The 27661-nt window shown below is 44.5% G+C and overlaps 1 protein-coding gene across 3 annotated transcripts in view; it reads right to left on the bottom strand.

Moving 5' to 3' along the window:
• The window catches only part of KLF7 (Kruppel like factor 7), a 66855-nt gene that overhangs the window by 10101 nt on the left and 29093 nt on the right, over positions 1-27661 (bottom strand). For 2 of the 3 annotated variants that reach the window (XM_032114194.1, XM_032114193.1), the window contains 2 exons: positions 25770-26382; positions 5016-5139 (listed from right to left, as the gene is read on the bottom strand). In XM_032114194.1, coding sequence (XP_031970085.1) covers positions 5016-5139; positions 25770-26382 — 737 coding nt within the window. Of the gene's footprint in view, positions 1-1241; positions 4282-5015; positions 5140-25769; positions 26383-27661 lie in introns of those variants that run through there. The other variant, XM_032114195.1, reaches the window with a different exon arrangement.

Here is a 27661-nt window from a genome sequence, read left to right as displayed (position 1 = left end):
TACAGAACTGATTGGCCTGGCATGTCTTTTCAGTGCTCCACAGAATAAGAGTATAAAACAGCCACCAATAACAATCTGAAGAATATCCAAATGGCTTATTGTGAGAATCAAGATAGCTCATGTATGTGCACCGAGTTTATTTTTCAAAAAGCAGTAGTTCGGTGTTTTGTAGTTTTCAGAAAGAAGAAGCAGAAGAACAAACAACCCGCCAAAAAAGCCCATACAGATAGATAAAAAAAGAACAATCAATCTAAAGGCAAACACCCAAAGGATAAACACCCTAAGCAGAGACAGGCTGAGAAAGAGAAGAACTATAAAAATGAAGCTATTTTAAATAGCTAGGGGACCTTTTCTGTCCTGCTGAAGTATGCCACTGCCCATGTAATTGATCTGCATCTACACACAGAGATGAGTGATCAAGAGGTACATTTTTAAGACAAAGAAATGTTAAAACAAAGCAACTTCCACAAGAAAAGTCATATACTCATCTTCTATGAATGAGCACATGGCTCTGCTCAAGTCAGCTCTTCTCTACTTGCAGGGCTTACAAGGGAGTTAATACCTTCAGAATGACAAAATGAAAGACTGCAAAATAGGATGGAGGCAGCATTCCTCCAAGGTCCTACATGAGGCACAGCAAGACAGACATGAATCTGACAATGGACACTGGGCTTTCAACACAGCAGGCTCTGCACAGCCAGAATTTTCTAGCCCTAGGGTGACAAAATACACCCTTGGACCAACGTCTCTCTCATCAGTCTAAACTGAGAAGGCAGCATGCTCTGGCTACAAGGGCTGCCAAAACAAAACAACAGCTTGAGTGGCTGCCAAAAAGACATGCACCAGCTGGCACTTCAGTCTAGGACTAGTCATAAGACCACCACCCAAGCACAGCTTTTCCTCTCCAATTGTCTCTTTTAGAGAGGCAACCCAGGAAAGTGTATGCTGAGTCACACCATAGTGAGATCTGTTAAAATTACAGATTCAATACATTGTTTCACATCAATAAACACCATATTAGCAACTATAATATTTTATAGGTAATAAAATGGTGCCATATTTGCTAGTTTATAGCTAATAAAATGGTACAAGTCATGTAATTCTTCACATTCTCCTGTTGACTAATTTGCTTAGTTCTATCTCTTGGTAAGGCTGGTGGATGTGGATATTTATTTCAACAGTAAAACAGTCTGTACAAAATTTTTGCAGCTAAATCACACTGCCAAAAAGCCTACTGATTACTGGACACACTTTTTTTTTTTTTTTTTTTTGGGGGGGGGATGTTTCTGGGACTAGAGGCAGCAATGGAAGAGGCTCCACAGGATAAGTTGTCAAAGGAAACTGCTTCTTAAAAACTTAAGAAACAGGAGCTTTCTGGTCTCTAGTCCTGCCCATGACATGAGACTTTGCTCTGCACCTCTGGCTCTACACCTCTTTCAGTTCCAGACCAGCTCTGCACATCATACGTGGCCCCACCATAGCCTTCTCCATCATCCCTTCCCCGGTCTAGCTCTTCCTAGAAAGAACAGTTTATGCTAGAATAAGACACTCTAATTATAAAAGTATCACACAGGGATGTGTGATACACAAATTCCCTGCTCCCAAACATGATTCCTTCCTTTCTCTTTTTGCTCTATCTCCTTAGCAACACAATACTGCTTGGCACTGAAGCCTCTGAAGGAGAAAATGGGAAGGTAAGTACAACGAGAGAGAATATATTGCACAGCCATCTTTCTTACCAGCTGTGTATTTCTTACCAGCTGCGGGATATGCTCATTCCAGCTAAGTGCACTCTTAGCTTGCTATCAACAAGGAAACCATGTGCACATGTGCACACACGCAGAGAGGAATACGCACCCCAACAGTCTGGCACTAAGCTGCTGTCTCCTAAACACGTATTCACATAGAATAAGCAAGTGCCATTACCCTGTCAAACTCTTCCCCTTGAAGTGCTGAGGGCTTTCACTGTGTGAGGAACACCCCCAGCCTGTGTTTCTGAAGAGCAAAATTCCTGGGGAATGCTAACAACCAGCATAACCCTGACATCTGGAAGGCACTAAGGACTTTCCTTTAGTGCTTTCCACACCACTTCAGCTGATTCTCCTTTCTCTCCTGCTGCCACAAAGCCACACACCATTTGCAGTACACATGATGTTACTCAAACCAGTGGTAGCTTGCCAGCTATGACTAACAATGTGATCTGTGGGCTGCACGGTGTTGGGATAGGGCTGGGACAGCAGGAGAAGAGAATCTCACCTTCTTATCTCTTTTGTTATAAAACTGACTTAAACACAGAGGGCATTAATAGTCCTTTGATATTGGTCAGAAGGTGAGAGACACAAGCACATCTAAAAACAGCCTTGGAAGGGAACTGCAGCCAGACTGTGTGAACAACATCCCCTCTGCTATCTGAATCACCCATTCCAAGCTCTGTTTGCCAAGATACAGCCCTCAGCTCTGAACAACAGGCATAGGATTTGTGCTACATCAGTGTTGTTAAAACAGCTCCAATCAGCTCCTTAAAAATCTAACAAGCCAGCATGTCTGAGAGGGTGGCCACAGCTCCTGTCAATAATGGTGAGTGCAATAAAGGGTAGCCGTTCAAACACAGAGAAACTGTTCTCCAGCTGGAACCCTGGCTCAGGAAGGCACATCTTTAAAAGTCTGCCTAAATAGCTAAAGGCAGTTTTACGCTCATACTTCAGCGCTTGCTTAAGTGACCGCTGCAACAGGTGGTAGCAGAGAGGCCTGAGAGTGAGAAAAGAATGAAAAAGAGTAGTATGGCAGAGTGGGGCAGAAGAACAGGCACTGTCACTCTAAAAGCTTGCAACAATTAACTGGGGAAATAAGGACATATCTGCCTCCTATCACCACACACAGACAGTGTGGGCATAGAGTTTAACACTGCACAATTCCCAGCACTCTGAACTTTATTAATAATGTTTTTCCTTCATCTACAGATTCAGCAGAAGAGCAGAAAATGCATTCGATGATTACAGGAATCTGTCTCTTGACTGCAATGACTGAGTTTGCTGCCAAAAAGAAAAGCTAGGTAGAAAGGGACAATATGTAGAGGGAGAATAATGAACACTTAACAAAAGGCTGAAAGAGACCGAGGAGTTGAAAATAGTGGCTGTATTTCTTTAGATCTCTGCTAATAATATTGTTTGTCCTGACACAGAAACCCTGGGGCTGTGTGTCTATGTGTGTGTGTGTTCACTTGGGAGGAAAGAAAAGAGAAAGGCAATGCCTTACATTTAAAACAGAGAACATAATTGTTCTCATTCACAGAAGTGCTTAAACAAAAGCAGAACTGCAGAGGTCCCTACTTGGCTTATCCTGTCCCTCATTCTGAGCAAACAAAAGATAATCCAGGGATAAAACAAAAGATAATCCAAGAGGAAGCCCTCTATGGGGGAAGGGGAACGGGAAGAGGGGAGACAAGGGCAGAAGAGCACTTAAGGAGATGAAGCTCTTGGAAAGGCAGGATGTGAAAATGATCAAATTTCCTTCCCATAAAAGGATGGGGTCCCTTGTTTATGTTCCTCACATCCTCTCTCCACGCATATTCTCTGTTGGTCTGGTGTACCCAGAGGCTTCCTAGAGCCTTTATTGTATTACAAAACGTTTCCTTATCGCAGTTGAGAACCTTAGTGCTGCATTAAAAAGATGGGTAATTTTCTTAAGCCTCTTTTAAAAAAATATATAAATAGGATTAGCTGGATAACATGTTCAGATGCAAGCACATTATTTGATTACTCAATAGTGGATCCAGGTTTCACCCAGGGCACTGCCAATCTTCAGCGGGGGGGTGAGTGAAGGAGAAGTGCTCATTGTTCGATCCTGTCAGTGCTGTCAAGAGTCATTACAGGGGTAATTGCTTTTGCTCCACCCTGATTTCTTATCAGCGGGGATTGGGGATGTGGAGAAGGGTGTTCTTTTGGTTTTGTTTCTAAATTCAAAGAACCAGCTTTCAAAAACACTCAGCACCAAGCAAGGATGAGCAGATTTTTCAGAGCAGCTCAGTATTTACTGAAGCAGCTAAAGCAGCGAGGGCTGTAAAAACGAATCGCGGCGAGCGGCCGTAAGGGCGGCTCTCCCGGGGAGCTGCTGTGTGCTCCGCTCTCATCTCACTTCTGAGTGCCCAGAGCACTGCTGCGTGACAGGCTCCTCAGGAACCTCGGCTCTACGCACCTGGCAGGCTTTTAAATCTGGGCCCTCACGGAATGAAGGTGCAGAGTATTTCCCACTTCAAACAGATGTCAAGGGTGAGATTTAAAACTGTAGGAAAAGATTCACTAATTAGCAGGAATGTGCAGAGATCACTGATCTTACACAAAACAACCCCATGAACTTGAGCGGTAGGATGTGTCTAACTCACTCTTGGGCCTTTGGAAATGATGCCCCTGTGTTGTCTTTTCTTTAGGAGCCCTGCACTCAGTAATAAGAGAAGACAGTGATCATACCGAAATTAAATGCTTTTTTCCTAGAGGTTTCCCATAGATTTGGGCCACTTGTGGCACAACACACACTCCCCATCCCTCCTGCCACACACCCATGTTTTTGCGAGGCCCACCCTGCCAGAATGCGGGTAGCCAGCAGTGGTGCTTGGGGTAGTCCTCGAAGCAGAGCAAACAGAGGGAGCTCTGCTCTGCCTTTGTGAGCACTGCAGGCTTACAAGATCAGGAGATGGAAAGCTGGGGAGATGCCTTGTGGAGAGGGCCATCATTGAAATGGTCTAAGGCCCTCTGGATGTCTTCTCTGCTTTAAGAGTATTAACAAGAGTTGCCCTATGAACTGAATCCTGTGCCCACAACAGACACCAGCAGGGTTCTGTCAGACCTACACCTGGTCCCACATTTTTCTCTGTGCTGTAGGATGGAAACAGCTTAAACTGCTTAGGAAGTATTCCCCATCTGCCAGGAGCCAGGTCTCTTGTCTCTGAGAGCTGGCGGCTCCATGCCAGTCACAAAAGTCCACATGTTTCTTGAAGACCTTGTTAGAAGCTGCATTACCTGTCACAATGGTTGCATTTAAAGGGCTTTGCACCCGTGTGCTTTCTGTAATGCCTCGTGAGCTCGTCGCTCCGTGCAAAACGCCACTCGCACCCTTCCCACGAGCACTTGTAAGGCTTCTCACCTGCAGAGGGGAGGAGAGAACAGTCAGCGTGGAGCAGCATTACTGAGCACTCACCTTGAAAGCCCTGTGTCTTCCCACCCTGCCTCTAACCCATTCGAGTAGGTTAGCCCATCGCACAATTCATGGTCAGTGTGGGATGGAAATAACTTAGGGCTTATGATGGATTGTACTGAGGATAGTTCCAGTCCAGATTTTACCACTGCTAAAATTCTCACACAACCTTACCTCCTGTTTCTAACAAAACCAACCAATTGGCCTTTGAAGAAGCCCTAAGAATGTCCTCAAATGCCTAAGCAGCTGTGTGGCCGAAGCTTGATTTTCAAACAGCTTTTCAGCTCACTCTAACCTTGCCAGATGTATTACTGTGGTATCTGACTGTACTAACACCTGAACACTGTGCAGGTGTGCACCACTCCTGAGTGACTACTACTGGATCACATGCTTTACCCCGATTCTGTTTACCCTTTGTATGGCCAGACTCACATCTGTTCCCCTCAGGCATTCATGCCTGCTGCCCCCAAGGACTGCACATTTTTTACTTCCTTCTGACAACAAAATCTACTCCTAGAACCAAGAAATTATGAGTCAGGTTGTGGAGTGTGAGAGGATACATTTCTACTTCTTTGAATCAGCTGGTCCTTCAGGCTTCTTGCACTACACCTTTATCAGCTGTTACTGTGCCCCAAAATACTAACAATACTACTGAAGGCAGTGAAATGGTGCAGTAGTAGGACAGGAGAGATTCTAGTCTGCTGGTAGGAGTTGGACTTAATGATCCTTGTGAGTCCCTTCCAACTCAGGATATTCTATGATTCTATGTTCAGATCTATCTTCTAATGTACATCGGTCTCTGCAGATCAAAATCTGCCATGGTGTAACATCTGTGGAGTCATTAACACCTTCTGATGAAGAATTCCAAGGTCTCATGACTCCCTTTTCCTTATTCAGTGTACATGCATTGGTGTGCATTCAAATTGATCATCTCCCCCAACAACAAATGCTCCAGTGCATCTCCTCCTATATAAACTCCATGTCACTCTTCCCCATGCAGCCAGTTGAGATAAAATGCAAACAAGAAATCACTTTCACTACCAAGCTTCTAAGAGGATTTTTACTTATTTATTTGTTCTTAAAATTGCTAAGAAGGTAATCTTAAAAAGCCCACCATGGGCCACACCGAGGTTGCAATCTGTATGACCCCTCTAGGCCAGTCACATGAAACAATCACTTGACCACAGCAGACAGTGCAGAGACATGGATTGCTATATTTAGTGTGTCTATTCAGCAAGTAGAAGAGCGAGATCTGATTATGGGAGACCTGTGTATGTCATCATAATGAACTGGAGAGGCAAAAAGAGCAAGAAAAGTAAAAAGGGAAAGAGAATTGCAGCAAAATACATGAAAAAACGCTATTCTCTGGTTTCTGGTGAGTTTCTGCAGACTTCTTGTTGCACAGGCAGCTCTGCTGCACAGTGGTCATCTGCCCCAGACAGAACAGCAAAATGGGCTGAGACCTTAAGTGCAGTTGAGCCATTTTACTGGCCTCTGAGAAGTTTCTTTGGCTCAGTAGTTCAATTAAAGGATTCATTGGGATGAAGTTGTGAAGAGGGGGCAGTAGCTGGCAAGACTACACCAAAATATCCATTTATCCCACAGTTCCCGAATGAAGAAAGGCCAGCCTGGATGTCCTTGTTGTGAGTCACAGTGCCCCATGGGAAAATGCCCAACAGGACAATGGACTGAGCCAACAGTAACACTAACCCACTTAGAATGTTGCCTGCTTGGTCATCTCGGCAGACTTGCCTCTTGTTCTTTTATTCTTTGAATAGGATTTCTTCAGGAAAATAAAAAAGTTAGAATCTTCTTGTTAGTGAGCAAGGTGCTGGTGTCTTGTTTCTGGGCTGGTTACTCAACTGCACCTCAAACACTGTCACCAGTGCTGGCCCCAAGCACTGGAGCTGCAGTTGCAGCAGTCTCCCCCCAAGCCCTTTGCACCCTACCTGGCAAACAGCACCTGCTCTCCTCAGAAGAAAAGGATGTCCCAGGCCTGGTCCTGTGCCTATGAAGGCACACCAGTTTTGTCTGAACAGTTCATGCATTATTTTAAAAAGTTGTCAGTAAACAAGCCTCGATGATAATGCAGTTCCTTGGTTCTCTGACGCTCTCTAGTGCCTACCTTAGAGTGGAGACAGCAAGGCAGAGAAACTGCCTTGCAGCACATTTGCTACACACACTACAAAGCAAATGCAGAAGATGACTGCTCAGCCAAATCTGGCAGGTACAGCCAGACTGAAGGATACAGTCATCTACAGAGCAGAAGGGTGAAGGAAAAGCATCCCAGGCTTTCTGTGAAATTATATAGGCTATTACAATTGAAGTGGAGTTTGGCTTGTTAAAATTTGTCAAGAGCTTTGAAAATGTATGGTGCTATATATAGGTTACGAGAGACAGAAAAGCCAAGCACGATTACTGGTAAACCCAAGGAATGCCACATATCTCTGTTACTTGCTGCAGGGCTCCTCTCCCAAGTGTTCCAGCTCTGGCCTTGCATAGCCCTGAGCTGAGTTTTGTTTTCAGATGCTTTTCCTTTGTAACCCAAGCCCTGTTCTGCAAAATGTCAGACAGTACCTCTGAGTGCTCCAGACTGCATGCTGGCATACTGTGCTCCCAGTGCACAAGGTAAATGCAAAGGAGCACGGTGACCTTTAAAGCCATGTCAGACAGCTCCTTGACCCAGAGACCTCAAAGAGGTTAGATTTCCTGCCCTGCTGCAGCAACTCAAAAACACAAGAGGGAAGGAGGAGAGAGATCTGCCTGTCTCTGCATGTGAAGACTAAGAACAAACTGCTCCTTTAATGGCTGCTTTCACCTTACATGAAGATGAAATGGAAGTGTATTTTGCCAAGATGCACATATGTAGAAAGCACGGGAAGGAAGAGGGGGGAGGGTCCTCCTACCTCACTACTGGTAATAGCAGGGAGAAGAAATGGGAAGGATCCTTTCCATGTGTTAGGCTGCTCTTCTCTTGTTCAGAGGATTAGTGAGACTAAAAAGATAGATGATGAAATCTTCCTCTGCTGAAGCCAATGGCAAAACTCCTACTCACTTCTACAGGGCCAAGATCTCCCCCTTTTTAAGAAATTAATTATGAGCGTCAAAATCCAATTAAAAATAGGAACGTCACGGAGCTGTGCCACACTGACTTTTTCTCAAATTAAAACCCACACTTAAAACTTGTGCCTGCAAGCCCCTCCCAGGAAGGAGGCTCTACTCCTTAAGTCGCCTTTATTCAACACAAGGATTTGTGCAGTCCTTAAACAAATCCATAAATCCACATTTATACAAATACAATAAAATGGAGGAGCCAGTTGTCATCCAAAAAGAAGCCAATACCTAGGAACATGTTAAATACTCAGTTCTTTCAGTTCAGAACTTACTCACACCATGGGGCTGGTTCAGATTCCACACATCCAGAAATGCACCTGGGAAGGGTAGGCAGCCAGCAGTGCAGATATATTCAAGCAGTGAATTATGCAATTTTCCTAGATGAGCACTTTTGTTAAAAAAAATGTATCATTTGCTTATGGAAAATCTATACCCAACACAGAATACCGGCTTTCAGCTGTTCCTACTTTTTCCCCTGGGAGTCAGAGACACTACCTAGTGATTCCAAGCTTACTGACTTGTAGTTTCCGTGGGCAGCATGTGCATCAGAGAGCAGTGCAGCACAGTGAAGGAGAGCTGCAGTGAGACAGTGGGTGCACAGGACCCAACATCCACACTGTGTGCATTTGAAGGGTGTTATTTCTGGCTGGCCACAGCCTGGTCCTGTGGCCTGAGCTGTAGGTGTAGGTGAAGCATGCCAGCTGTGCACTTGCACAGCACCTCTCCTGGGACAGGCCATCCAAAACCATGGCTGCACTCCTGCCAGGCTGAACCAAAGCACAGTGAATGTGGGCAACCAAAGCCTCGCCTCAAAAGAGGTCACTTGATCACCAGGAAACACTCACATCAGACACATCCTGAGTTGCCTAGTGAGGATCCTGGAGAAGCAGCCTGCACACACCTGCTTGTGCAGAGAGCCGTGTGCCGAAATCTACTGGTCCAGAAGGGTTGTATCACCTAAACACTGCTACAGAAATGCTATTAGCCCTTCAGATACACTTTAGGGTTTCAGTCCATCATAACTGCACACTTCTGTGAAGCAGCCTCTCTTCATTGTGGCTGTGTGCTGTGGTCCATACCTCATTTTAACCTTTTCATGTTCCTGGAGCACATTTTATACCTGAGACTGGGATGTTGGGGGAGTAGGCTCTCTGTTCCACTTCTGTTTATGGCACCTCACACAACTGAGCTCTTCTTCTAAAAGTACCCCCGAAGCACATTTCAGTACAGTCTGGCCCTCCATCCTCTATTTCATCCAGCCTGGTCCAATCTGGTAACTGGAGGACAAAGACCTTTGAAAATTTACGTGAAACGCGCAATAGTGAAGCTAAAATGATGAGTCATAAAAAAAAATCCATCAGACTTTGGCAGCCCTGAAATTGGGTCACTATTCCTTTTGTGACTAAGATGAATGCAAGACTAAATATTAGGCATCTAGTTACAAAAAATAAACAAATGATTGGTACAGCTTTCTCTTGAAAGCCAGAAATTTATCATTTGAAAGTATGAAAAGGCCAAGCACACAATGCTATTTACATTCCTATGGCAAACACACACTAGGTTTCCAGAAAAACATGATGGATAGAGCTGGGCTGGTTCTGTAATGACCACCACACTGATCCTTGGAACTTCTCCCTCCACTTTCCAGCCTCAGGCAGTCTTTGTGAGTTTCATTCATGCAGCTTTAGACATTGAAAGAAATAATCCGACATTGCCACCTATGGTTCTTTTTCAAGTTAATGGGGAGGCAAAGGCATGGGTGGACTGTGACACATCAGATCCAGGCAGACTGGAATTGGAGGTGAATTTCTCTACTTTGATGGTGCAGGGGGCCAGGCAAGCAGCTCAGCTGCAGGTACCTGTATCTTTGCTCTCCAGGCACAAACCAGAGAGCATCAAGTTTTCTCTCCAACACATTTAAATTGTAAACCCTGTACAAACCTTCGCAACAAATATTTCCTCACAAAACACAGCAACGGGGATGTTGTCTCTTCTCAAGATCCAGAGACCCCGTCCTTGCCACCTACATCCCACAGACACCCTCTAGGTCCCAGACATATTTCTCTTGTCCAAGCAGTAAGGCAGTGTTTGCTAAGACATCTCACAGAGGCTGTTTCAGCAGAGAGTGATTATTAGAAACATTAGGCTACAGGACACAGAGGTACCTAACCAAGATCAGCTGAGGACATGATCACAAAACTACATCATTGTAATATTGTGCATATTGTACTTCTTATAGCTGCATTATTTATTGCCAGTCCCAAGGGTTAAAAAGTCATGAGTCCACTCTTCCACAGAAATAATGAGATTTTAAAGAAGAAAACAATAATATTCAGACATAATTTGCCTTCTGCTTTGTAGATAACCTAGGGCCATGATTTTAAACTTCTCTTTGCAGCCCTGCAGGCTAGGAACATTTATTTTGAAAAACAGAGGAAGAAATTTGCTCTCTATTCCCTGAATTTCACTAGCAGGGACTTTAAGAAGAAAACCCTCCAGAGTTTGGGATGTGCACAATATGATCACAGAATTCCAACACTACGGGGTGAAACACTGGCTTCATCCAAGTCATTGGAGAAATGTTCATTAGGCTCAAGTTTCACCCTGTATCTTTACAGAACTGAAAGCAAACCAAGATTATTATGACTATCCTTCCATATCTATTTCCTTACCCCTCCCCGGCACTCTCCTGCAGGGCACTTAGTAAAACAATCAAGTAGTTTAAGCCCCCAGTCCTGGAGTGAACTTCAGAGGAGAACCACAGTCAAAATCCTTACTGATACTTCTCTGTGCTAAAACATGGGAGTGTCATGGGATTCCTTTAGTCCCTTCACACTCCTTTTTGATTTAGCCAAAAATGTTTAAAGAAACTGAGCGGAAACCACAAATTCTGCATGTATGCATATTTTGAAGGCCATTCAAAGAAGATATTCGTTGCACTGTGTTTGAAGAGTTCCTTGATATTACATAGCTACACAAAGTTGTGTGCAAAAGTGTGTTTAAGAAAACAACAGAAAAAAATCAGCATGTGTTCTATTCCACTATGAATTTTTTATATATAGTTTCAGAATCCAAAAAAAAAGTTTCCTGAAACACAAATATTTCCTTCCTTTTTAAAATCTGTAATTTAAAAACCATTTAAAATGAAACTAGTTCTAAAAGTCTCAATGTCTAAAAATATGTATTGAAAGACAGCTTTAGCTACACTTGTTTCAAGACTGATGTTCCCAGAGAACTAGACAAACTAAAATTACAACTGAAAAAAGGAATTAAATGCAAGATTTCTTGCTTGTATTTTTCCTATAAGAAAACTCTGAGTGTCTGAGCTTTGTGAAGAAATGTGTGAAGAATCAGGTAGTGCCACTGGCTTTTTAAGAGTGTTTTAATAACTTTTCCTGCTACCCCTCCTGAGAAATCCTTTAGGGACCTACTGTTCCCTGGGCTGGTGAGTGGGACCATGCCATTGCAGGAGCAGCAGTGTCACTGCAGGATGAACCCAGGCATCCTTCAGAGGCCAGTGCCCATGGGAATGCTGCTGCTGCAGACACGAGTCACTCAGAGGTACCAGCAGCTGGTGTGGTTTTGGGGGAGAAGCAACCCCCCAGAGCACCTCACAGAGAATGTCCAGGCAGGCATTCCTAGTTGCTCTGCAGTTTATGATGAAAGTCTGCCTCAGCACAATGAGAAGCCTAATGTGGAACATCACAGTACCAATATTTTATATTTATGTAGCACTCTTCATCTCCAAGGGTCCCTGAGAGCTTTACAAGCTACATACATGGCATACCAATGAAGCCAAGCCATAATTCTTTTAATTAGATGAACATCAGCACACAGCACATGGCACAACAGAAAATGTTACTGGTCACTCCTCCCTTCCTATGTAAAGGGCTACATGAGATTTAATAGAAACATGTCTCAGAAGGACATTTGGGTTTAAGGACCCCTGAAAATGAAATCTAACCAGGTAAGTCTCCTTAACACCAGTGCCTGTCCTGCCTCATTACTTTGTCACATATGAGACACAGAAAAGGAGTTGCCCAAACCTGCTCCTTGTTAAATATCCCTACTTTCACACCAGGTTCAGCATGTTACCATCACATGGCTCAGGCAGCTGCTCTGCTGGTGAGGTTACAGAAAAGCTAGTGAGCAGCTGCAGTCCAGAGCACAACAACATCACCCTCTTTTTAAGATTAATAAGTTCATTTCTTTAGCAAAAAGGAAGAGCAGGCTATTTAATACACACATCCTCTGGAGATCAATGCTAATATCTAAGCGTATGTGCGTGCGACCCATCAACCAGTAAAACTAATTACAAAAATCAATTTCAGATACTTTTCTGAGCCTTTCATTCCTCAATATACTCCTAATTGATTTTTGTTGGAGAATAGAAAGCCTAATTAATATTTTTATTATTAAAAAGGAATGCAAAGGAGGGGGCAACAGTCAGTGCTCAATTGGCCCACTGATGTTTTCTACCCAAAAAAAGAGAAAAAAAAATTAAATTGGCATTTTATTCACAGTTTTGCCACCTGCTGGAAAAATGGAAAAGCCTTTGAAAGAGTGACAAAGCACAAGAGAAAAGCTGGCAGAAGACAGTATGGGGCAGAAGAGGAATGTGACAGGATTGTGAAATACACAATGTGAGAAGGTTGTACCTATTTTTAGAAGGGCAGGGATGATCAAGTGTAAAAGCAGTACATTTCCATGAATGATGTACAGCTCCTTTCATCCAAAAAGGTCAGCAGTGCCCTTATAGAGTGGTGACTCTGATCATATCTGTATTAGAGATGGGGGGAAAGAGGTTAAGAAGCAGACCCAATGTCCAATCAGTCTTTCTACAAACTTCAAAGCTCCGGATTAGTTCCTAAGAGCCTTGCCAAGGCTTGTCTACCAAGCCAGCAGCAGTCTTCAGCGTGTAGCCATTCAGGACACAAAAAGAAACCAATTTTTGCAGCATTATGTCTTACACACATACAAGCACCTAACACACATCCACAAAGCCCACTTGCCTAGCTGAAAAGCAAAGAAAAGCAAAGCACATAGCAACATCCAAAGAAATGGAAATGCTCCATTTTCTGCTCAAGAGGCTGCATTTAACAAGTGCACATTGCCATCCATGCTGAGCCCTGAAGGAGGGGAGGAATGCCTGGCTTTATCTCTCTGGGTCTGTGCAAGACTCCCACTGAGAGTGATAAAGCCTTTGCAATGTGCTCCCCGTTCAAACCCCTCTCCACAGGTCCTCTCTGAAGGAAGCTCCTGGATGGTGGGGAGCAGGGCTGGGGGACAGATGCTGGCGCCAGCCTGAGCACACAGCCCCAGCTTCTGCCCCATTAATTGCCGGCACATCCTCCCCCAGGCCGGGCCCTGGGGACAGCAGCAGAGTGGTAGGGACAGGCAAGCACCCGGCAGCAACACCAGTAGCAAAACTACCCAATTAAGCCTCCAGAATAAGTGAGTGTGGAGGGGGGAGGAAAATGAAAAAAAAAAGGAAAACAAAAGGAAGAGAGGAGGAGAGGAGAGGAGAGGAGAGGAGAGGAGAGGAGAGGAGAGGAGAGGAGAGGAGAGGAGAGGAGAGGAGAGGAGAGGAGAGGAGAGGAGAGGAGAGGAGAGGAGAGGAGAGGAGAGGAGAGGAGAGGAGAGGAGAGGAGAGGAGAGGAGAGGAGAGGAGAGGAGAGGAGAGGAGAGGAGAGGAGAGGAGAGGAGAGGAGAGGAGAGGAGAGGAGAGGAGAGGAGAGGAGAGGAGAGGAGAGGAGAGGAGAGGAGAGGAGAGGAGAGGAGAGGAGAGGAGAGGAGAGGAGGAGAGGAGAAGAAAGGGGAAAGGGGAAAGGGGAAAGGGGAAAGGGGAAAGGGGAAAGGGGAAAGGGGAAAGGGGAAAGGGGAAAGGGGAAAGGGGAAAGAGAAGAGAAGAGAAGAGAAGAGAAGAGAAGAGAAGAGAAGAGAAGAGAAGAGAAGAGAAGAGAAGAGAAGAGAAGAGAAGAGAAGAGAAGAGAAGAGAAGAGAAGAGAAGAAGAAAAAAGAAAAGAAAAGAAAAGAAAAGAAAAGAAAAGAAAAGAAAAGAAAAGAAAAGAAAAGAAAAGAAAAGAAAAGAAAAGAAAAGAAAAGAAAAGAAAAGAAAAGAAAAGAAAAGAAAAGAAAAGAAAAGAGAAAAGAGAAAAGAAGAAGGGATGGAGTTGCTTGGCAACGGGCGAGCAGAAGCAGCTGTGCAGCAGGTCGGGCTGGTACCCAGGCGGCGGGGCCGGCCCATTAGCACCCCGCATCTCATGCATTTCGTGCCGGGGTCTCCTAGTAACAGCCTGTGCACGCCGGGCTGTTGCGCTTCCCCTCCTCTCCTCCTGTTTCTCCCGATCACGCGAGGCATCGCTGTTTGCCCTAATTACACATTCTCTGCTGCTTCAAGCTGCCATTACTTTGGTCCCCAGAGGAGCAGCAAGAAATTTTTAAAAATGTCCTCTAATAAGGGCTTCTAGTTTCAGATTCTGTGGAGCTCTGCAAGCTCAAAGATGCAAAGCAAGGTAGCAGTGGCAGAAGGAACAGATGAAAAAGGAAAAAAATTCAGCAGCTCACTGGGTCAGATTTTTCCAGCACCCTGAAACATGTTCTCATCCCTTTGTTTTTTGTAAGGTATCTTAGAGGGTGGACAATGAGACAGCCTTTAAGGGACATGGTGCATATTTACATAATCCAGAGCAGTGTATCAAAGATGTGTTCCTTGGAAACCTACATTTTAGGTCAAGAGTTTCTGAGAAATTCCAGACTATATATAAAGGCAAATAGGCCAGAAAAATACAAGACACATGTATCACAGACCGTGTTCAGAAATGACAAAAAAAATTAAGAGGAACAGACTTCCCTTTTCCAGATGCTAACATTTTAAATGGTTTTGCTCCATATTTTTGCTAATGAATGTGGGGTTTGCTTATTCAAACTATTGCACTGCTGATGTTTTTCAGCATTTACCATCTTCTCCCCTTAGCCACTAGAAAATCAGAGAAAAGATGACCAAAAAAATTATGCAGACTGGCAGAGACAGCACAGGAATAAAACACAAGGGGAAAAGAACATACATTCCTTTTGTTTCCCATTTTTGTCAACAACAAAAATGGAAAAAGATCCAGGATCTCAATCATTCAGACATTGAATTTGATTTGGGGGTAGATTGAAAAAGGAAATAATGCGCTTGGGTTTAAAGAATACACTGGCTCCCAGTAAAGGCTGCCCTGGTGCCAAGACAGAGCTACCTACATCGTGGCAGGCACATGATCCTTGAAGATCCCATCTTTCCTGGTGCTTTCTCTGTCCTTGGGCTGAGCTGGCAGGCTGCACCCAGCAGCACACGAGCTCCTTGCTGCTCCACACTGAGCAGGGCTCAGTAAAAAGGTCTTGGCAGTGCTGCTGGGCAACCCTTGGTGAACCAAGCAGACTAATCTCAAAAGCACAAGGCAGTAAGTAAAGATAATTAATTTTACCAGCTAGGAAGTTTCCCCATCTGGATTTCAGAAAAGGCACAAATGATTACCTGTCCTTAGCTCTAAGGGGGATACACGCAACCAGTTGGAAACCACCCAGGTCATTCATGCTGCCAGGTGAGTGCATTATGACATTCCATTGCTGGGCAACACTGTGCCTTCAGGGAGAAAAATTCAAAACATAAAGAGGTTTTCTGTATGAAACATATTTACTAACACACATTCAAAGCCAAACAAAGCCCAAGAAAAAAGTCACCTTTGGGATTCTACAGGTCTCACAAAGAATTAATGATTAAATACCACTCATATGGAAGTCAGTTTACAATGGATCATAGCTTAATCCATTCAAGTTAATTTTTACCCAGATATTCACAGATAGAAGTCTTCTATTATTTTCAACTACACAGGCCAAGTGTTTAGCTAAAATTGTTACTCTGTGCACAGTTCTCTTCTCCCTGCCTCTCTCCAACACATATGTTCCAATTTCTAAAATAACAAACAACAACCACACTGGAAAAAAACCCAAATGTGGAAAATTTCACTCCGAAGAAGGAAAGGCTTTGCAAACTTTACAGGTGACTAACAAGATGTACAAATGGAAGTTTATATCAACTAATCTATTAAGACCTCTCTGTGTGTGGTGAGAGTCCACATGTACAGGAGGAAGGAATAAATCCCTGCTAAGCCTCTGAATGTGCGCTGCCATACAGTAGAGTACACCTTTCTTTCAGAACTCAGCTGGGCATCAGCTTTTATCTTGAAACTCATGTTTGTCATCATTAGTTTGGCTAGCATGCCTGCAAATGTTTTTTTAGCACTCAGTTTTGCAGCCACAATTTTCAGTCCTGAGTTTTGAAAGCCAGACATCTTCAGGAACAAATCCACCTAACACAACAAATGTGTGCTTATCTGCAAATGGGGACTTCTGGGATTGCACACTGGCCTGCAGTGTTTTAAAGACCTTGATTCTTATTAAGCCTTCTCATTATGTCTAAAGTTGACCAGTGGAAAGGTTTTGGTTCTGCAGTCATTGTCCTGAAACAGGTGCCTTCACCCAGTGTGCAAGAAGTTGATCCGCACACAGAGCTGAGGTTCTATGCAGAAAGGGGTGCTGTGTGGCAAATCCACGAAGGTGAGTGTAGATGTTACCTATTGCTTTAGTGAGAATCTCAATCACTGCATGTGTATTGAAGGGAGTAAGCCCCTTTGAAATTTTATATGGTAGACTGTATCCAATTGTCATTGTGGTGATAAAAGGTGATTAAACACATGTGAAAGGTCATGGTATGTTGAGAACGATCTGTTATTCCTTTTACAGGTCAGTTTGTCCAAGCCCTTGCTCAAGAGGAGTTAAGATTTCTTGTCAAAATGCATGAATTTTGGCTTTCTTCTTAACATGGGTTGTCACTTTGCCCTCAAGAGGACTTTGTGTGGAAACACATCATGCCTGCCCAGCTGGGGCACAGCACTGAATGCAGCTTGGATGGAGTCTGGGCACAGCTCACAGTGCAAATCCTGTGGGACACAGTGCCACTGCACTGCTGGGCTCAGTGCCTGCCAGCAGGCATAGCAGTGGGAGCAGCAGGCTTCACACTCCACCTACCCAAGTCCGTCCCAGCTCCATTTTGGCTTTCATTGCCTGCCAGCCAGGCAGAAAACACCTTGTGACTTCACAGAGCCCTGTGCAACAGCAGCCTGTGATGTTACATTGCCAGCACACGTGCAAGCACATAGAGACTGGGCAGCTACTTAGCCTGAACACCAACCAACATGGCAGGCCGAGGCAGCTCACGTGTCAAGATGTCATCCTTGCAAAAGACCAGAATGAGGCTCATCCTGGTGGTCTTCCTGACCATGGTGCTCCACAGGCTGTCTCTGTCCTTCACTGCCGTCATGTATATGGCCGAAGAATGGACCAGCAGCCTCGACCCTTGCAATCCCAATGACTGGGCCAGGTTCAGGATGGACATCATTCCCAAGGGTCCAAACAAACCGCCTGTTGTCGCCAAGAGCACGACTGCTGAAAGGACCAGCGCCACCAGCCTTTGCAATTCCCAGAACTGGGCGAGGGAGAGGATGGACATTGCTCCTGAGTGACTGAAGCAATTGCCCATTATCCCAGAGAGTGCAGCCTCTAACCTGCCCTACCCTTTGTCCCAGTTTTCGAACTAACTTGCCCTTGACATGACCTCGTTGCTCTGTATGGCCTGGCAACCTGTGGGGCTGCTCAGCATGGCTTCTATTGCCTTCTACATATGGAGAAATGCGAAGAAACCTCAGGGACAGGGAAGGTGATGAATGTCCTCATCTTCAGTAGGGACAGACTGCTGGGAAAAGAGCCCCTTCAGGTGATCCAAATTGTTCTGCAGGGTGGAGGCCAAAACCAGCCTGCCACGCAGGGCCATGAGGCTTTTCTACCACCTCCACATGAAAGAGCTCTTCTGAACTAAGGAACCAAAGACAATTGACAAAACAACCAAGACAATACCAGATTACAAGGAAAAACAATGCCAACTCATCAAACTAGGGAAAGGGTAATTTTGGCAGAGGGAGATCATGACCATCAGCTCACAGCGCACTGATTCAAGAACTCAGAAGAAGACTGAGCAAAAGGAGTAAAAAATTTAACAAAAAGAAGATTGAATAATAATTAATTAATTTATAATATGAACTATGGCTTGTAGCCAAGGAATGCTTCCGTTTATGTCAAATGATTTGTGGGAGTGGCTAGACCAATTGGCAGTGCAGATGTAAACCCATGTGGGCTGCTGAATTGTGGCAAAACATTGCCAAAGGTAGAGAAGCTGGTTGTAAAAGTACACCATGTAGATGCCCACATATCCAAGAGCTGGGCTACTGAAGAACATTGCAACAATGAACAGGTGGACTGGGCTGCCAAGATGAAAGTGTCTCAGATGGATCTGGACTAGCAACACAAAGGTGAATTATTTTTGGGTCGGTGGGTCCATGACACCTCAAGTCATCAGGGAGGAGATGCAACATACAGATGGGCTCGTGATCAAGGGGTGCAGTTAACCACAGACAGTATCTTCCAGGTCATCCATGATGTGAAACGAGCTGCAATCAAGCAGACCAAGCATAAAGCCCTTGTGATACAGGGGACAATAGCTGAAATAAAAGTATGGGAAAGCCTGGCAGATCAATTACATCGCACTCCCACAAACCTGCCAAGCCAGGCACTACGTGCTGACAATGGTGGAGACAACCACTGGATGACTGGAGACGCACCCCATGCCTCGCGCCACTGCCCAGAACACCATCCTGGTGACATGGAACCTGAGTCAGACAATGAGACTCATTTCAAAAACAGCCTCACAGACACCTGGGCCAGAGAGCATGGGACTGAACGGGTGTCTCATATTCCCTATCCCTACCAGGCCGGTCTCTCTACCTACAGCTGGTTTGTGCTATAAGGCGGGCACAATCTGTGCCATGATGCCCATGGTTTTATCTGGGACCCCACCACCCTTGGCAAAAGCATGGACACCTCTGCTCTGTATTTAGGTCAGTTTCCATGAAGCCTTGTAGTTCATCTGCTCCTGCTTTCAAGTTGCTGCTGCTGGTATGTAAGTACATGGGACTGTGTCCACATGGGGTGTGAAAGACAGGCTCTGGATTAGGAGAGGTTCATCCAGGCTGCTGGCTACCTGCCCACATATGACCCAGACTCAAATACCCACATTATGCTTAGGAAAAGCCTCTAACCCAGCACCTGCTTTTAAGATGAGAGGTAGCACACTTGGCTTTTCCTGCCCAGACCACTTCAGGTCTCCCAGTTATACCCACCTCAGCCTAAAACAGCATTTCTGAGCACACATCTCCAATTCACCCTGGTGTGACCTCAAATACTTTGGAAATAACAGTGCATTTGGACAAATGGACAAGAAAATCATAGCTTGTTGTTGTTAACTTGCCAATTCTATCCAGTGTGGGACAGCAGCAACACAAAGGAAATTGGCAGAAGACAAATTGGTGGGTTTCTCTTTGAGTCTGTTTCTGTGATCTCTATCATTTGCCCACTGGCTGGGTGCTTCACAGGGGCTCAGGAGTGGATGGATGGGTATAAAGAAAACACTAAATTACAAACTCAAGAAGGCTCCTCTGTGCTTTACCAAGGCAGACTGCCATAACACTTGGAGGCACCTGCACTTGCCCTCCTGCAGCTGCTGAACAGACAGCAAACATCAATTTCTAGGTCTACGTTGTGCCAGAAATCTTCTTACATGGCAAACAAATAAACAAATAACACCTATTCACATTTTCAAACTCAAATAATAAGATTGTTCTGTGCTATTGATTTGGCAAATGATGGAGCAGAAACACAGGACTGAGAATTCAGGTATTGACAACTAAGTATGGATGAACACCACGGGTGTTTTAAATGGCAAGGGCTGCTTTTGGCAGGGGCCATCCTCCTGCTGCCTGGGTGGTTCTCAAAGATAATTTCCTAAGTCTAAGCTCTTGCTATAATAATGAAGTGAGGCTCAGACCCTCCACAATGAAATCACAAGACTCCCCTCCAAACTTGCCAAATGGCTAAAAGGCTTCAAGATCAGAGTTTTAAGGAGCTCAGGATCAAGCTGGGCTTATTTTAATCAGCTTTGATAAAGACTTGTTATGTTTTTACACAAAAAACTTTTTTGAAGTCTAACATCACAACAAAACCACATCTTTCCAAACTGGCTGAGCAACTGTACTCCCCAGAAAATCCAGCCCTGAATGAAGGTCTTTCACATACCCTTCCTCCCTCAATTCCCTGGCTCTCATTTCCAGCAGTGTATTCACCTGTTGCTTCAGCTGCTGCCATTGGAGTTTCAGGATCCTCCATGTCCCTCCATGTTCCCTTGGCAGGTTTCAGCCCTGCACATAGAGCTGCAGACTTGCCACAAAGCTATGGGTCTCTGTACAACAAAACATCTTGGGCTTTGGCTTTAATTTCTCCTATGCCACCAATACTGTTCTCCCAAATGCTTTTCCCTAAGTCATTCAAAGTCTTGCATCCTACAGAATTGGTGCTGTGCTTGGCTACTTGCTTTTTCCTTCTCTTCATTGGCTTTCTGTTCACAGGTGCTACCACACTAACACAAAACAGCAATGCAGCTTCCCATTCATGTGCTACCATTGACACAGAGTCTTTATTTTCTCTATTATTGCTTTACTTTGTATTAATCTTCTTTCTCTATCATCCAGCCTACTCTCCTCAACTTTATCCCCTCCAATAATTTCCAGATTCCCAGTATTTCCTCTTTTATCTCCAACACTTGGGGAAAGTTCTTCTCTATTGTTTTACATGCCATCTCAAAAATCTTCTGTTGGTTAATGCTCTTTCTCATCTCTCGTATGCCTCATCTTTTTCTTGCAAATGTAGTAATTTGTTTTCCTGCAGGGTGGATTTGTTTGTTTTAGTTACTCTCACCCAGCATTTTGGATCAAAGAACTATATAATTTAAAATAAGATGTCCTGACAATGTGAAACAAACCCCACTTGAAGAAGTGCTATCTTAAGATCACATGTAGACTGGTAACATCTATTTACATGGGTATTTTCCACTTGTTTAGCCCTTAGAAACCTAAATATAGATGTGAGGTGCCCAGCTGTTGTTTCTCAGACTTGAGCTTTGGTTGTCTCAAATCCTGGTTTTGGATGGATAAAGAAAAAAAGAAAAAAGCAAATCTTCTGATACTCATGAAATGCAAATCCTAGCAGAACCCCATAAGGGTAATTTTTTTATCACTTTCCCAATCTTAAGGATTTCCTGGTCAGTTTTTATGTGATGCATCATCCCCGGTCAGAAAGTACCCACATCATCTTACATCTTCCCCTGCACATTACTGCAAGGAAGGCTGATAGGAATGGTTTTGTCAAGAGATAGAAATCTCCAGCAGTCTTTGATCTGGGAGCCACAGTCACATCCCATGACTAATCTTTCCATAGGTCACAGGCCAGCTCACCCTTAGACTTATTTGCATTCAGACACTCTCCAGCAATATCCTGTTTTCTAATTTAGGAAGTACTGATGATTATACATGGGGTTTGGCTCATTCGAATTCCTTCCCTCTCCACTCTCCATTTCATTGACAATTCATCTCCATGCATGTGCGAAGACAGGAAAAAAATTTTCCTTTCTCAAAAGAGAGAAAATGCCATTGTTTGCACTGATGTCTGCTCCATGAATAACCATGAGAAAATGTGCTAGGGTTGAATTACCATGACAGTCCTGGTTGCTCCTTCTTTAGATGTTTTTACCTCATCTCACACTGGCAGTGTGGTTTTCTCCAAACCTAAAGCTCACCTTTTCCTCCTGTTTACAGGCCCAGCTGCTATTTCTTCCCTGAGGGGCTTCTTTGCTACACTCTGACTGTCAGACCCACCACTGCTCTTAGCTCCTTTACACGCCCTTAACTTTAGATACCCCAGCTTGCTTTGAGTTTAGTCAAATATTTTCATTTCCCTTTCCATACAGACAATGTTTTTCCCTTTTCCTTCCAGATTAAATTCTCTCCCACACAAATGATTGTTTTTCCCTCTCCAAAGGTCATCCAGAAGGTGGTTTCATAACCAGTTCGACCATTGATGGGCCTTATAGTGCCGTCCTGATTCTCTTGCAGATGAGATGTGGGAGAGTAATATGGAAGATGCACCAAGTGTAATGTGGGGTCCGATGGTCTCTCGGCTTCCCAGCAAAGTAAAATCCCAAGAGATGATTGTTCCCAACCTAGCAGGCTGCTATCAGCCTGCATTGCCTGCAGCCCAGCCTGGCTCATCATGCAGCAGCGAGGAACAGCAGCCAGCTCTGTCTGGTCAGCCTTACATATGAACGAAAGGAATGCAGCCTCCTTCCGCTGCCTTCCACCCCCCACCCGCTCCCCAGCCCATGGTTTCTTGTTTTCATGCACTGCAGTAAATCCCTTTGATCCAGCAAGTGGACTTTGCACGTGCAAGCTGAGTGACCAGCCCACATCTGCCTCCCTGCCTGTGAACCCCACACTGGGAGCTCTTTGTCTGTCGGGGCACTCACACCCTTTTACAGAGCCCACACTGCCAGACTGCTCTTGCATGACACACTAACAAACCACCAGCCGAAGGAAAATATCTCGCAATCATTTCAGACCCTCTGGCTCAGCCACAGACTAAGCCAAGTGGCTACTAGCCATTGGCACTGCTGGGTGCATTTGCAACCCACAGCACACTCAGTTCAGGCATGAAAAAAAACAAAGCACCCATGGAGAAAAGGGCTCCTTGTCCCATGCCCTGAAGGCTGCACGGGAAAGGAGACAGCCCTGACATTTATAATTCAGTCCCAAATTTCCAAAGCTATTCCTCTCTGACCCACTCCAACCAGAGGCCAGAGCTCCCTGTGGGGAACCCCATTGAAGAGGTCAGTGTGAACACATTTAATGCCTTGATTGTACCAGCTCTCATTTAAGGCATCCAATGGTCAGTGTGTTTTAAGGGAACAGAGCACATAAGCAGTATGAAGGGGTCTGAATGACTTTGTGCTCCAGACTCAAATAAGATGTTTAGATAAGCCTATCACACTCCTTCCCTCGATTTACTCAGATTGCTCCCAGGATGTAAATGTTAACAGGTATTTAGACAACCTGCTTTCCACAGACAAAAATGAGAGACAGGTTCCCTGCTCCCAGGTTCTGCATCAAAGATGTGTTTTAACAACAAGGCTGCATTTAGTCCTCATCAAGGGAAACCATGCTTTCTACAAAGCTGTGCACAGCTAGGACATCGGCAGGGGTGGGGTGGTTTTACAGCTGCTAAGACTGGCGAGATCATCATTCCAGGTTTGTATTCTCTCTTGTTTTTTGCCTTCCTGCTTTCCTAACAACCTATGCTATCTGCTCAGGACATGGTGAATGGAAACAGAAATACTCCCATAATTAGGGGCTGTTTAAACCACTGATGGTTTAACTGGCAAGATCAGAGGAGTAGCTGATCCCACCAGGTAAGGCACTGGGAATGGGAGGTCTGGGCTCTGCACCCAAGCAGCTGCAGTCTCATCACCTGATAAAGGTCCTCCCCATCTGCAAAGACAGACGTGCCTTTCTCACCATGTCAAACACTGCTGTGGATGGGCAGGCTCAAGCACGTCATGGCACTACGTATGATCCAAGGCTATTCAACAGAAAGATCACAGAGCCAGTGAGAAACGTTTCTCATTACATAAGATTTCACATGGTGATGTTAGAGGGGAAAGGTTTTGACCTCAGAAAATTCAACCAGACCTAGGGCTGGGTTCAAAAGCATGCAAATTTTTAAAAGATTTTGACACCAAAGGGTAAAGGTGTTGAGAGATTAGTAGTTTTTGTGAGTGCTCCTCATGACTCCTTGTCCATATCCCCATCTGTGTGACAAAACCAGGAAAACTTCACAAGTTCACCCTTTCCAGGCTATTGTGTCATATCCCTGACTGACTTCAGGAAAAGCTGTTTAAGACCCATCACTTCCAGCTTGAGGACAAACATGAGGGTCACATCTTAACAGACAAGACCACTGGGTTAACAGCTTTCACACTCTTCATTTGTGCTTTCATGGAAGCTCCATTGCCTGCTGGAAGGCCTTGGCTGGGACGTCCCACTGGCCTGCCCCAGAAGGGACAAGCCCTCACAGCAGCATTGGTGCTACAAGGAACCAACATTCTGACCATGTCGATGCTGAGTTTAAAATGATTGTACCACTTCCGCTGGCTTTCAAATCACTGAATCACAGGTGAGGTCACTCCTGGCAAGGTGGCTATCCCCAGTAAAAGCACTAGAAAGCCCATATAAAAAGATCAATGCCTTTTATGTCTTACTATGATTTATACTTCAGACCATGTAACTTTTACAGGGCTGCCGAGTATGTGATGGATGCAGCTCTCTTAACAACCCACATATTTGTCTGATTTACTGCGTCAGTCCAATGTGTTATTTTCTACCTTGCAAGAACAACCTTGCTTCTAGGAATCTGACTGCATGATAAGATCGTGAACTAAATGTGCAGTTATCATAAGAGACCACACATTTTACAGTAAAATTGAGAAAACTGATTATAGCAATCCCTCTGGAAACAAGAATAATCACATGATAAGATGGTGCTAATGGGAATTTATCATCTCTCATCACGTGTGAAGCTTAGAACAAAGCAGCAACGTGTGTGAACTGCATAGCTATTAATGCCAATGAATACCAGCTGAAAAGCTAGTGGGGGCTATGAGGAAATGAGAGGAGGGAACCTGAAAAATGAAACTAAGCCAATTCAGTATGCTTCAACCAGCTTACACACACACACATATATATAACATTTGTAAATGTTACCCAAAGTAACAGCCTCACATCTATCCATACATCCTATTCCCTCTCCACCTACACTTCTTCATTCAAACTCCATGTCAATCTTTTATTTGTTCTCACCGTATTTTAGCACTGGAGAAGTCCAAGATCATGAGTATCTGAAGGGTACGTGCCTCTGCATGCCTACATGTCTGCATCTACACATGCTGCCTCATGCACAGATTATTCCTAAACAGCATATCTAAGATCTAAAACACATTTCTCTTTCTCCCATACAAAAGGCACCAAAAGCCTACCCACGCTATGTTCTATTTGAAGAAAATAACACTTGACTAAACTTAACATTTTTAAAGTTGTCTTGGGGAAGTGAGTGCCAAAAACTCAAAGTGACATGCACATAGTTTTAACATGAATGATACATCTACATCCCTTAGGTATCCTAAAATTAACTCTGCATCAAGCCCCGTAAGACATATGAACCCCAACAGGTTAATGGTAGGTGGTGAACTCCTCTGTTCTATTGAATAATGGGTACATTTGCTGGCCTACCATATTTTCCACTGCCCTGTTTCATAGAGAGAAGCTGGGACTTTCAGAAGAGATTTTTTTCTTTTCTAAATGAGAATAAAAGGAGATGGTTACGGGTAGGTGGCAGGAGGACAAGATGAGAGAAGCATCCTACATAAGTACCTGTATGAGTCCTCTGGTGAGCCTTTAAGTGGGAGCTCTTTGTATAAACTTTCCGGCACCCATTAAATTGACAGCGATGAACTCTCTTCTTGTTTTCTGGGGATGCTTCTGTCCCTGTACCTCCTTGCTCACTGTCACTCTGCCCGCTTTTTATTGTCCCCGCAGTCGCTGTTGCTACACCCACTTTCACAGAGCTGAGTGAAGTTTTCTTGGCTACTAATTTCAACGTCACTGTGCCATCCACCGCTGAGAGAGTCTGTGGGGTTTTTACAAGGTGGCGGCTGAGCTCCGGAGAGGAAGGGGGGGTTAATGAGGTTACTGCATTGAGCTGGGCCTGGTTGACGGCTGTGTAGCCTTCTGTGGAAGAGCTGGTGGACTGCGAGCTGAGGCACGTCTCAGACAGCAGCTTGTCACGGGAGAGGATAATGTCCATGTTGGCGCTTTTGTCACATGTACTCGTCTCCACTGGTAAAAGGATGGGGTCCAGCCGTCGTATATTGTCCTCTGCATCTGGGGCTGAGGAGGCATGAAGGAAGCAGTCCAAATCCTCACCAAAGGTCTCAGAGATCTTCCGCGGTTCAGTCTGAAGGTATCGCTCCAACTCCAGGCATGTCTGCAGAAGGGAAAGGGAGAGGGGAGGGAGAAAAACGGCTGTTAGAGAGAGATTACAGCATAGCTCCCACTGAGGGCAGGAGAACATGGTCCAAAGGCATGCCAAGACAGCACTCATGAACACCAACATCTTCTCCTGAGATGGTAACACACTGGGAGACATGAAGATTTGGCACTTGTTTGAAGCTGCTCAGAGATAGTCTGGAATACCTACATATGCTAGCAGGTATTATACTAGAAGTGAAGATATAACAATCAGAAAGTATCTATTACATTTTCATTAAAGTCTGTACATTGTTCCATGGGTACCAGGGCATTCCCAACTTTAAGTATAATCTGTCCTACAGCCACTTCCATATGAAACTACCCTAATAGACTCATCATCTGGCCATGTACAAACAAAAAGCCACCTCTCCAAATAACTGCTTCCTCTTCCTTCACAAACATTAACTTTCTCTCCAAATTTAACTCAGTGTAGCTGGCTGGGGCCCAATCTGTTCCTAAAACAGCACAATTCTGAAGCATGGCATTTTAAGATAGGAGGCAGAAAAGCTTCCAGTGAGACCACAGCTTGTCTAAAAGGCCTGAGAGAAGGAAAGGTGGCAGTAAAGAAGGGATCTACTGTCAGTTTTAGAGGGAGTTTTGGCACATCTGGTCAAATGGAGCTTCCTGTGTACAGGACACCAGACTTGCACACAAATACACACATCCCCCTTATTAAAAAGTTGGTGAAGTTGCAGTCAAAGAGGGTGCCACATAAAATTGTGTTCCTGCACCTCCACAGCAGTGATCATCAGCACAAGAATGGGATGAGCCTCCTGAATGTGCCTTATTATGAAGTGCCCTGAGCTTGCCCCAATAAAGCCTCCAGGCACCAAAGCACTTCCCAGTGTTCTCCACAGCCAACATTATAAACTTTTATTGTTTATAGAGAACCATTTGCTGTAGTTTCAGGAGCTTTTAATGGAGTTTATTAGCACTGTTTTTCATTTCTTGCAGCTTGAAAGGAGAGCTGGCTTAATACCACCACTGTGATTTCACAGGACTTGGAGAAAGAGACATTCTAACTAATACATTTTAGAAACCTCTAAAACTACTCCTCAGAGAACACTTCTAGCAATATTAAGAAAGGGGTTTTAGTCAAAAATTTTCAGTCTATGGGAGCTGGTGACCCAACTACATCTCAATCTGGAGAGTCCAGCATCTGATTAAGAAATGAAAGCTTCATATGACCAGAGGAGAGACAGAGACTTCTGCCTTCTGAGTACAAAGGTCCCATC

Source organism: Corvus moneduloides, chromosome 7, assembly GCF_009650955.1.
Source record: "Corvus moneduloides isolate bCorMon1 chromosome 7, bCorMon1.pri, whole genome shotgun sequence".
In the NCBI taxonomy this organism is placed as follows: domain Eukaryota; kingdom Metazoa; phylum Chordata; class Aves; order Passeriformes; family Corvidae; genus Corvus; species Corvus moneduloides.
This window is presented reverse-complemented; position numbering and strand designations above follow the sequence as displayed.